This window comes from Papio anubis, chromosome 4, assembly GCF_008728515.1.
Source record: "Papio anubis isolate 15944 chromosome 4, Panubis1.0, whole genome shotgun sequence".
Lineage (NCBI taxonomy): Eukaryota > Metazoa > Chordata > Mammalia > Primates > Cercopithecidae > Papio > Papio anubis.
In genome coordinates this window covers 168,827,269-168,839,376 of record NC_044979.1, presented here as the reverse complement: position 1 = coordinate 168,839,376, position 12,108 = coordinate 168,827,269, and the positions used below count along the sequence as shown (strand labels likewise).

The 12,108-nt window shown below is 50.8% G+C and overlaps 1 protein-coding gene across 2 annotated transcripts in view; it reads right to left on the bottom strand.

The window, feature by feature from the left end:
• Positions 1–12,108, bottom strand: part of IL10RB (interleukin 10 receptor subunit beta) — a 30,727-nt gene that overhangs the window by 1,962 nt on the left and 16,657 nt on the right. For both annotated transcript variants that reach the window (NM_001168782.1, XM_009202324.4), the window contains one exon: positions 9,291–9,448. In NM_001168782.1, the coding sequence (NP_001162253.1) occupies positions 9,291–9,448 (158 nt within the window). The remainder of the gene's footprint in view (positions 1–9,290; positions 9,449–12,108) is intronic.

The window sequence follows — 12,108 nt, the reverse complement described above, 5'->3', positions numbered from 1 at the left end:
CCCATCTCTACTGAAAATACAAAAAAGAAAAAAAAAAAAAAAAAAATTAGCTGGGCGTGGTGGTGAGTGCCTGTAATCCTAGCTACTCAGGAGGCTGAGGCAGGAGAATCCCTTGAATCTGGGAAGTGGAGGTTGCAGTGAGCCAAGATTGTGCCACTGTACTCCAGCCTGGGTGACAGAGCAAGACTCCTTCTGGAAAAAAAAAAAAAGAAAGTGACAACAGTATGATGGTTCCTCAAAAAATAAAAATAGAATTACCATCTGATCTAGTAACTCCACTCTTAGGTATTTATTCTAAAGAACTGAAAACAGGGTGTTGAAGAGATATTTGTACATCCTGTTCACAGAGGCATTTTCATAATAGCTGAAAGGCTGGAAGCAGCCCAAGTTTCCACCCACCAATGGATGGAGGAGTGAAGTGTGGTCTATACACACAATGGAATGTCATTCAGCCTTATACAGAATAGTTCTGACACCTGCTAAACAGGGATGAACTTTAAAGACATTATGCCAAGTGAAGGGCCCGGTGTGGTGGCGGGCACCTGTAATCCCAGCTATTTGGGAGGCTGAGGCAGAAGAATTGCTTGAACCCTGGAGGCGGAGGTTGCAGTGAGCTGAGATTGCGCCATTGCACTCCAGGCTGGGTGACAGAAAGAGACTTCATCTCGCAAAAAAAAAAAAAAAGAAAGACATTATGCCAAGTGAAGTCAGCCAGACATGAAAAGACAAATACTGTATAATTCCGCTTATATGAGGGACCTAGACTAGTCAATTTCATTAAGGCACACAGAGTGGTGGTGGCTGCCGGGGCCTTGGGTGGGGAGAAGAAGGAGTTACTGTTTAATGGGTAGAGAGCTTTGGTTTTGAAAGATGAAAAAAGTCTGGAGATGGATGGTGGTGATGGCTACACAGACAGATGAATGTGCTTAATGCCACTGAATTGTACTCTTAAAGAGGATTAAGGTGATACATTTTATGTTATGTCTATTCTGCCACGATTAAAAACATACGTTGACAATAAATACGCAACTCATTTGCTAAGTGATCACATGTCACCTTCTAATAGTTCCTCTTTTCAACCAGGAGGGAATATTTTTGTTCTGATCATGATGTGGTGAGGCTGTCACACCTCTAGGAAGCAGGCATGTCACAGGCCCTGGATAAATGTGTCTTGGAATAACAAACAGAATCTCCCATGTGTCCTCTGGCTGAGTTAGGGGCCCTCTGGTGCTCCCCAGCATCCCACAGGGCCCTGGATTTCAGCACTACCGACCACCTGAACTATGGCTAGTTTGAGTCGATATGTTGCTGTAAGTGGAAATTATATACCAGATTTCAAAGACTGTATGAAAAATAGAATGTAAAATATCTCAATCATTTTTAAAAATATTGACCACTTATTGAAATGATGCTATTTTAGATATACTGGCTTATATAAAATATATTATTAATGTTAATTTCACCTGTTTCTTTTGACTTTTTTTTTTTTGAAATGGAGTCTTGCTCTGTCGCCCAGGCTGGAGTGCAGTGGTGTGATCTCGGCTCACTGCAACCTCCGACTCCTGGGTTCAAGCGATTCTCCTGCCTCAGCCTCCCCGGTAACTGGGATTATAGGTGCCTATGACCATGCCTGGCTAATTTTTGTATTTTAGTAGAGAAGGGGGTTTCACCATGTTGGCCAGGCTAGTCTCGAACTCCTGACCTCAAGTAATCCACCACCTCAGCCTCCCAAAGTGCTGGGATTACAGGCATAAGTCACGGCATCTGGCCTCTTTTGATTTATTATTTATTATTATTATCTTTTTTTCTACAGGTGGGGATACTCACTGCTATACCAACGAGGATTTTTTTTTTTTTTTTTTTGAGATGGAGTCTCGCTTTGTCGCCCAGGTTGGAGTGCAGTGGCACAGTTTTGGCTCACTGAAACCTTTTCCTCCCGGGTTCCAGAGATTCTCCTGCCTCAGCCTCCTGAGTAGCTGGGACTACAGGTGTCTGCCACCATGCCCAGCTAATTTTTGTATTTTTAGTAGAGGTGGGGTTTCACCATGTTGGCCAGGCTGGTCTTGAACTCCTGATCTCAGGTGATCCACCTGTCTCAGCCTTCCAAAGTGCCAGGGTTACAGGTGGGAGCCACTGTGCCTGGCCAGTCTTTTTTTTTTTTTTTGAGACAGAGTCTTGCTCTGTCGTCCAGGCTGGTGTGCAGTGCTGTGATCTTGGCTCACTGCAAGCTCCACCTCCGGGTTCACGCCATTCTCCTGCCTCAGCCTCCCGAGTAGCTGGGACTACAGGCACCCACCACCTCACCTGGCTAATTTTTTGTATTTTTAGGAGAGACGGGGTTTCCCAGTGTTAGCCAGGATGGTCTCAATCTCCTGACTTCATGATCCTCCTGCTTCGGCCTCCCAGAGTGCTGGGATTACAGGCGTGAGCCACTGTGCCCGGCCCAATCTTTGGACTTTTAAAAAATGTGGTTACTAGCAAATCTAAAATACACATGGCTTGCAATATGTTCTATCAGACAGAGCTGCCTTCTCACTTTTAATGGACACCAACTCTTCTCAGTTTGTGTCACCTGTAGCCAGGGCTCCTAAAGGGCAGGGACCACAGTCTGATAATCTTTGTCTCTCCGGTGCTTTGAACAATGAAGACGCCCCTGTATGTTTCCTGAAATCTCTGCTGGTTTCCCACTCTCCATTCTTCATCTTCCTAGGTTCACCAATGCTCTTAATCTTCATCATTAGATGGAGAACCTTCTCTAAAGCTTTGCATCTTGAACCACTCCCCTCCAGATGGAACCCCTCTTAGTGTCATTTCTACACTCAGCCTTCTGATATGACTTAATGGAACCTGAGGGTGGCTGCACTACCTCCTGGCGTGGACCTGTTGGGATTTTCCCTTGTGGGTTTTGAGCAGCTGATGGAGGGTGGTGGGGTGCTCCTCTGTTGGGCCAAGAAGGAGGCTGGAGGGAAGGGGAACCTCTCTAAACTTTGGATCCAGTGGACTAATGAGAATGGGCTGGAAGCTACTCTGGATTTTCCTGGGATAATGGGGACAGGAGAGATCAAAGGAAGGTGTATTGAATCTCAAGGAAGCAGTATCAGCTGAGTCTCCTGGTTGGACACACACACACACACACACACACACACACACACACACACACACACACCCCACACTGGTGGCTGGCTCAATAGATGAGTGTAGGATGAACCTCCCTAGTGCTTTTTTAACTCAAAGTCTCCATCCCCAGCAAATCTCCCTAAACTCTAAATGATCCTTTGGGTCCTGGTTAATAGATTCGATGCTTTATTAATCAAGCTGGAGAAAGTCGTGATGTGATGTGAGGACCCCGAACTGCTCCGTAGTTGCCCAACCCCTCTCCAGCACCCTCCACTCCCTTCTCTGATTTCTCAGCTCTTACAGGGGCTGGCTCCACGGTCAAGTCTGCAAAGTCTTCTAGCCTTGGAGGTGAGAGCTCATGCCAGCAGGCCCCTTTACAGTTCGTTCCGTCTGTTCTTTCCTATCTGACCAGTTTCTTTGATGGTGAAGCCAGAAGCAAAAATAGCAGGTGAATAATTTTGTTTCCTCTTGGTTCTCAGTTAATACAAAACCTCTGACCCAAGCAAAGGGCCCACCCTCATTCTTTGTTCTTCCTGCTGCAGCTGTGGCTTCTCAACAGCTCGTAGAGGATTCTTAGTTCATTGTGGTGCTTAGTTCATTGTGGTACTTTTTTTTTTTTTTTTTTGAGTTCGAGTCTTGCTGTGTCACCCAGGCTGGAGTGCAGTGGCGTGATCTCTGCTCACTGCAACCTTGGCCTCCCAGGTTCAAGCGATTCTTGTGCCTCAGCCTTCTGAGTAGCTGGAATTACAGGCGTGGCTAATTTTTGTATTTTTGGTAGAGACAGGGTTTCACCATGTTGGCCAGGCTGGTCTCGAACTTCAGACCTCAAGTGATCTGCCAGCCTCAGACTCCCAAAATGCTGGGATTACAGGTGTGAGCCACCATACCTGGCCTGGCACTCTTTGTAGGGGGTTCTAGTCGCTCTGAAACACTTGCCTATGGTCCTGTGCCCCACTTCCCATTGAGGGTAGATGCAGTGCTCTGTTGCCCAGATCCCTTTTGTGGTGGAGGTGCTTGTTCCCCAAGCCTCCAGGAATACTGGAGGCTGAAATGGCTCATAACTGAGTCCCTTTCTAGGCTGTGCCCTTCCCAGAAGGCAGTTGCCTCGGCCAAGGCTCTGTGCCCTTCCCAGAGGCAGCCTGCATCAGCTGACTGGTGGTGCGGGGACAAGGGCCTGATATTAGCTATCACAACAATACATTAATAGGACCAGGCATGCAGGAAGTGGCAAGGCATTGGTGAGGCACACACACTGCAGAGGGTGAGAAACTCACCCTGTAGAGATTCAGGGACCTGCCACATCCGTGAAATTTGAGGGGACCCTTGCAGTGGGGCATGCCAGCACATCCTCTTTAAAGGATCAATTATTGTGTCTCGCCCCTCCCACCACTAGGAAGGAAGCATTGTGCTGTGGAGTCCTCAGGGCTCTGGAGGCAGCATGTTCCATGCCTAGGAATACTGACTGCTCCAATATGTTTGTCACACAACACAGGAGGCTGTCGGCACTGAGGGGCCCCGGACAGGAAAGGGCCCTGCAGAAGGTATGGGCCGTGGAGCCTGCAGCCCTACGCACACCTCAGGACTGGTGCATTATCCCCAGGGACGGCCTGCGAATCCAACCCGGGGAACGTGTGACTTGGCACATCCTTGAAGTGTCTGGGGTGGGAAAAGATGCTGGGTGGAGTTTATGGCAAATCCCAAGAGCAAAATCACAACGTAGATATGAGGGTTCTGGGGTCAGGCGGGGCCATCTGCAGCAGATAATTATACCCTGTTTGAAAAAGCAGCTCTTGGGACGCTATGGGGACCTGACAGAGACAGAGCTTCTGACCAGGGACGTGAGGTGATCGTGCTGCCCAGAAGCGACCATCATGAGGCCTGAGACCCAGCAGGCCCTGAGATGGGGTCAGAGGGTGCATGTCGGCCACATGCAGGTGGCTGGGACTCCTGTGCCCTGTATCCCTGTTGCACAGTGGCTGTGTCTGCTCACATGATGACTGCAAGGGGATGGGTACTTACGCCCAGCTGAAGAAGGAGGAAAGGCCGGCGTGGTTTCATGGCAAGGTTAGCATGGTACGTGGGCACACACTGAAAGTGGCCCGCTACTGCACTTCAGCCCCAACCAGGGAGAAAGCCTCCCCACGGGCCGAGCTTTGGGCCGTGGGTCTGGTCATCCCCTTTACGTGGAAAGAAAAGCAGCCCAAGATCAGGCCAGCTGTGGGATCCCAGGCAGGGGTTAGTGATGAGGCTGGTGGTCAGGGGCTCTGGGGAAGGAAGACTGGAAAGTTAGGGACAAGGACGTCTGGGAAGAAGGATGGACCTGAGGGAGTAGCTGCAGCGTGGCGATTTCTGCGTCCCACATTAACTCCCACTGAGAGCATGTGTCACAGACAGCAGATGGCCAGGGAGACATGATGACACAGCCAGTGGATGTCAGCCAGCCTCTGCCACTGGTCACCTGTACGTGGCACAGGGCTCATGAACACAGCAGCCGTGGTGGCAGGGATGGAGGCTGCGCGTGGGCCTGAGAGAAGGGGCTCCCACTCCCATGGCTGGGTGGCCACCACTGCTGCAGAATGTCCAACCTGCCTGCGACAGAGATCAATGCTGAGCCCCGATATGAAGGCATCCCCCGAGGAGACCAACCAGCCAGCTGGTAGCAAGCTGATGACACCGACTCTCTCGCAGCACTCTGGAAGGGGCAGTGGTGCATCCTGGCTGGAGCTGACCTTTAGTTTAGGAGTGATTTGCTGTTCGTGTCCTGCAGGGCCTGTCAGGACCACTATGGTCTCACAGGTGTCTGCTCTCCTGGTAGAGGATCCTTTTAGGGGTTGAATTCTATTCCCACAAAATTCATATGCCCTGGGCCAGGTGCGGTGGCTCACGCCTGTAATCCCAGCACTTTGGGAGGCCAGGGCGGGCAGATCACTTGAGATCAGGACTTTGAGACCAGCCTGGCCAATATGGTGAAACCCTGTCTCTACTGAAAACACAAAAATTCACTGGGTGTGGTGGTGGGTGCCTGTAATCCCAGCAACTTGGGAGGCTGAGGCAGGAGAATCACTTGAACCCAGGAGGCGGAGATTGCAGTGAGCCGAAATCATGCCACTCCATTCCAGCCTGGGTGACAGAGTGAGACTCTGTCTCCAAAAAAAAAAGAAAAGAAGTTTGTATGTCCTAATCCCTCTACCTCAGAATGTGACTGTATTTGGAGATAGGGTTGCTGCAGAGGGGATCAGTTAAGTTAGAATGAGGCTACAGTGGAGTAGGGTGAGCCTCCCCCGTGACTGGTGTCTGTGTAAAGAGGGGGCAATGTGGACACAGACACTCACATAGGGAGAAGTCTGTGTGAAGATCAAGGCAGAGACTGGGTGGTGCCTCCAGAAGCCAAGGAACGCCAAAGATTGCCAGCAACCCTGAGAGGTTAGGGGAGAGGCCTGGGACAGATCCTCCCTCACAGCCTCCGAGGAACCCACCCTAGTGATACCTTGACTTTGGACGTCTGGCCTCGAGAACTGTGAAAGAATCAATTCCCGTTGTTTAACTGCGCAATGAGTGCTACTTTGCTACAGCAGCCCTGACAAACTAATAGAGAGGCCGTATCACATGGTGCCAGACCAATGGGCCCACTGACAGTGAAGGCGGGACCCCCCGGTCATATCACACCCTGCACCACCCAGCAGCTTCCAGCCTGGAAGAAGAACGGAGCGGCCTGTTGAAAGGGCAGGGGAGGCGCCAGCTTCGAGGTGACACCTGCTGAGAGCGGGGCCTTGTCCTCCAGCACCTGGCACGCACCCAAGACCGACAATCATCACGTGATGCTGTGCCCCCAGCAGGTGGAATGCCCGGGTCCGGAAGCAAGCAGGGGCTAGGAGTGGCCCTGTTCACCCTCATGCCCAGTGACCTACTGGGGAAACCGCTGCTCCCTGACCTCGCGGTTTGAGGCTCTGTGGGTCTAGGGCAGGACCAGCAAATGAAGGCCCATGAGGCAGATCCGGCCTATCACTTGTGTTTTCATACGGCTTGAGGATTTTTCAACGATTACATTTAAGTGGTTATATAAGTGAATATATAACTTTGATTTTTATTTCTTGCCAACAGAACCTAAAATATATATATATAAATTTTTAAAAATTTTAAATTTTGAGACAGAGTCTCGCTCTGTTGCTCAGGGTGGAGTGCAGTGGTGTGAGGGTTCACTGCAACTTTTACCTCCCGAGTTCAAGCGATTCTCCTGCCTCAGTCTCCCGAGTAGCTGGGATTATAGGCATGCACCACCATGCTTGGCTAATTTTTGTATTTTTTTTTTTTTTTTGAGATGGAGTCTCACTCTGTCGCCCAGGCTGGAGTGCAGTGGTGCAATCTCAGCTCACTGCCAGCTCTGTCTCCCTGGTTCACGCGATTCTCCTGCCTCAGCCTCCCGAGTAGCTGGGACTACAGGTGCCCGCCACTGTGCCCAGCTAATTTTTTGTATTTTCAGTAGAGATAGGGTTTCACCATGTTAGCCAGGATGGTCTCCATCTTCTGATCTTAGATGATCCACCCGCCTCGGCCTCCCAAAGTGCTAGGCTTACAGGCATGAGCCACTGTGCCTGGCCTTCTAAAATATTTTTTACCTGGCCCTTTAAGAAAAAGTTTGCCATACCTGGTCTAAAAGGTTCCCAGAGTGGGAGCATTTCTACCAGAGGACACGAAACAAGGGCCGATAAACTTTAAGCCACCTCCTCAGGCCAAGAGACTGGCAGGCAAGAAGAGAAGTCACCACTGTATCACAGTGGGCACCCGCCAGAGTCACTGGGCACTTCCTGGGACTCCCCTGCCCGATTTTGACAGCAAGTTGACAAGTGCAGGGGCAGGCCATTGCCTGAGATGGGCCTGGGGACCGGAGGCTCAGTCCTCTCCGGGATGAAGGCTGGGACACCCAATCAAGTCAGCAGCCCCTACAGCACAGGCTCCTCCCGGGAGAGGAGAGCGGACCCTCAGGGCCGGCAGAGGAACAGGCCAACCCACAAGCGTTCCTTTGTGGTCCTGAGACCAGCAGCAGCAGTGGGGGCTGGAGTGTATTCCACTCATCTTCCTCCTGTAACCTTCCCCAGGAAATGAGATCAACTCAGATCCTGGAGGAGCTGCTTCCAGTTTATCCAAGTGGTCCCAGGGGTGACTGTAATGGATGCTGTGGTACCTTCAGGAAGGAGGTACTCGTGCTCCTAGCTCCTGTCTGCTGCTGTCTCACCCCTCACCCTAGCTTAGGGCCCCTTCCTGGGAGTAGCCCATATCCAGGGCATGGCCATTGTGGAGTTCACATGCCCATCCCTCTTGCCTCAGCTTAGGACATCTCTAAGGGGCCACCCCCACTCGAGAGGTCACATGGGATTGGCTGAGGCCTCTGTTGTGGCTGTGTGACAGTTCAACCTCTCTCTGCCTCATCTGGCTACCTTCACTCCCTTAGCGTATTATTCCCAAGGATGTTCCCCATTCAGCCTTTTGAAAGCAAATCTCTATCTCAGAGTCTGCTTCCTGGGAAATGGGACCAAAGATAGTTCCTTTTGGTCTGGGCTTGGCATCTTTTCATTTTCAAGTGTCAGTGACTATCCAGAGTTTCATTTCTTAGGGCTTCTTCAGTCCTGTTATCATTAGCCAGTTGCATTGTTTCTTCTCCTAACCCTTTTAAAAATAGCCTTCTTAAAGACCAGGAAACACTACCCAGAATTTCAATCACTGTCGCATATTCTAAAACTGGAAATGTGCCTTTCCTTCCTCCCATTCTCTCCCTCTGGCGATTTGCTGGCATTTAGCCTCGAGTTTTCTCTTTTTTCTACACTAGGCGCTGCTTTTTCCTCTCCTGCCCTAGAACCATCACCTTTGCTCCCCAGGGACCTGGGGCTTTGGGCAGGGAAGGCTGGAGAAGGAACGACACCCTAGGGTGTAGGGAGGGCCACTGGACAAAGCTGCGCCCCTTTCCTCGGGGCTGTTCCTTGACTTCAGACTTCCCTGAAATGGTTACAAGAGAATGGACAAGCACACAAAGACGTGTGTGTGTGTGTGTGTGTGTGTGTGTGTGTGTGTGTTTTCTCCTGGAAAACATGTTGTCTGGAATTGGGCAGCCCTAACTTGAAAGGAAAGCTCTTTCCAATCAAGGTTTTCAAATCTGCATCTCTCTCCACCCTACCTACCTCTTTCAGGTGCTGTGGAAGAGAATTCCCAGGGGAAAAGGTGTACTTTGTCTTCTTATAAATGCACCACAGCAAGGCGAAGCAGCCAAGGAGTGCCAGGCAGACCACGAAGACCGAGGCCATGAGGATGATGGCCACCATCCAGGAGGGGACCGTCTCTGCCAGGGATAATGGGTATGTTACATTCTTGTCACAGGTTGGGTCACGGTGATCCCAAGAGCATTTTAACCATTACAATCCCTGAAAACAGAGCCTGTATGTTCATCTTGGGAGATGTCTCAGAAACACAGCAACTGGTTAGAGGACCCAGAGGTTTTCGAAGAGTTTCACCCTTTTCCTATCTTCTCCAAAGTTTAGTGTCTGGAATTATTGCTGATATACATCAAAAGAATAACAAGCAAGAATTCTGATCCACTGTACCTACTGGCAGTGTAGCCACGGGCCTCTGGATATGCCACTGCTGCCTTGACGGAGCAAGTGAGACTCCCCTGGACACGTGAGCCTGAGTTAAACACAGGCTCCATCTCATTCTATATTGAGAAAGACAGAAACGGCCGGGCGCGGTGGCTCAAGCCTGTAATCCCAGCACTTTGGGAGGCCGAGACGGGCGGATCACAAGGTCAGGAGATCGAGACCATCCTGGCTAACCCGGTGAAACCCCGTCTCTACTAAAAAATACAAAAAACTAGCCGGGCGAGGTGGCGGGCGCCTGTAGTCCCAGCTACTCTGGAGGCTGAGGCAGGAGAATGGCGTGAACCCGGGAGGCGGAGCTTGCAGTGAGCTGAGATCCGGCCACCGCACTCCAGCCTGGGCAACAGAGCGAGACTCCGTCTCAAAAAAAAAAAAAAAAAAAAAAAGAAAGACAGAAACTCTCTGAATGAACAACTCTATCCGAACCCCTGCACTAGGCCAGGTGTGGTGGCTCATACCTGTAATCCCAGGACTCTGGGAGGCCGAGGCGGGAGGATCGCTTGAGCCCAGGAGTTTGAGACCAGTCTGGGCAACATAGTGAGACCGCTTCTCTACAACAAAATAAGTTTTTTAAAAAATTAGCTGGGTATGATGGCACACACCTGTAGTCCCAGCGATTTGAAAGGCTGCGGTGGGAGGGTCGCTTGAGCCCGGGAGGTCGAGGCTGTGACAGTGAGCTATGATTGTACCACTGCACTCCAACCTGGGCGACAGAGTGAAACCCTGCCTCAAAAACCAAAACCAAAGCCCAAACAAGCAAACGAACCCCTGCACTAAGAGACCTGGCCAAACCCCAGCATAGCTTTCAGCAGGCCAAGGCCACATACCTGGGATGATCCAACCCCCTTGAATTCCTGTCTGGAAAAATCCAAGGCTGCCTAAGGCACTGACCATTTGTTCTTCCCAGCTCCCGAGGAGAGGCCTTGACCTCTCTTTCAGAGAGCATTTATTCAAAAGGGCTTACAGTGGTGAATCCTTCCTCTGTCCCTTTGAGACTTATACGTATCTCCCACAACCTGGGGATATTTTTCTCCACGATCTGAGAGCCATTCTTTTGAAATCAGCAGGAAGGACAGGGCCTCTGTCTCCCTGTCTCTGTGGGAGGGTAGAAGCCCAGCCTTGATAAACCTAGCCTCGGTTCACACACACAGAGGGCCTCACGGCACTGACCCACCCCCTCAGCTGATTTAAAAGTTTTTTCACTTCCCTGATTCTGCTCAACTCCCCACGCACTCTTTCCTTCTACTCCCTCATTCTCCTTTTATTTATTTTCATTTTTGAGATAGAGTCTTGTTCTGTCGTCCAGGTTGGAGTGCAGTAGTGCGAACATGGCTCACTGCAGCCTTGACCTCCAGGGCTCAAGTGATCCTCCCACCTCAGCCTCCTGGGTAGCTGGGACTACAGATATGTGTCACCATGCCCAGCTAATTTTTAAAATATTTTATAGAGATGGGGGTTCCACTATGTTGGCCAGGCTGGTCTTGAACTCCTGGGCTCAAGCAATCCTCCTGCCTTAGCCTACCAAAGTGCTGGGATTACAGGCATAAGCCACCACGCCCGGACCTCGTTCTCCCTTTAAAACACCTCTGAGTAAATGGAACTCGGCCCTTTTCCCTACTCCAGTCATTACGGGATAAAATGTTTTGACCGCTTTCACCAGCATCCTGCTTTGCTTATCTTTGGCAGAGTCCAGGATGTCACCTGGGTTGCTCGTGGTCCCCGCTCCCCTTGTTCGGCCCCAGGTCCCTCCTCCAGATGCCCCGGCCACCTGATCTCTGTGTGCCCATCCCCTGCCAACCAGCACCGCCCTCATAAGCAGAGCATTTGGCTCTGAGAGGGGCCAAGAGAACAAACACTGCCTGTGAAGAGCATGTCATTTTAAAGGGACACAGGCATCAAAGAGCCCTGAAAGAGCAATGACCCTGGAGCTACAGCAAGTGCAGTCATCTGCCGGCACCACATGGTGCTTGTCACAGTGCGTGGCTCGCAGTGGACATTCCTTAAACGTTCAGAAGCGGTGCCTTCTGGCCCACACTTCCAGCATGTTCAACTCAAACATGTGAGTCTGCCCTTGGTGATCACAGGGCTATGCGGCAGCCCCAGTCCGCACCACAGCTGAACACGTGAGGTCTCCTGGGGATTTGACATCCCGGGTCTTGCAGAAGTTCCATGTTCCTACTCATCCATCCATCCTTCCATTAATACTTAAGTAGTTCTCTCATTTGGCGCCTGGAGACTCATACAAACAGGGATCCGTGGGCCCCGCCCTGTCATTTTATTTTGAGTAATGAACCTCTGAGGCAGTGCTTGGGTCTCCTGGTGTCTCAGACTGGGGCATCTTAGCATC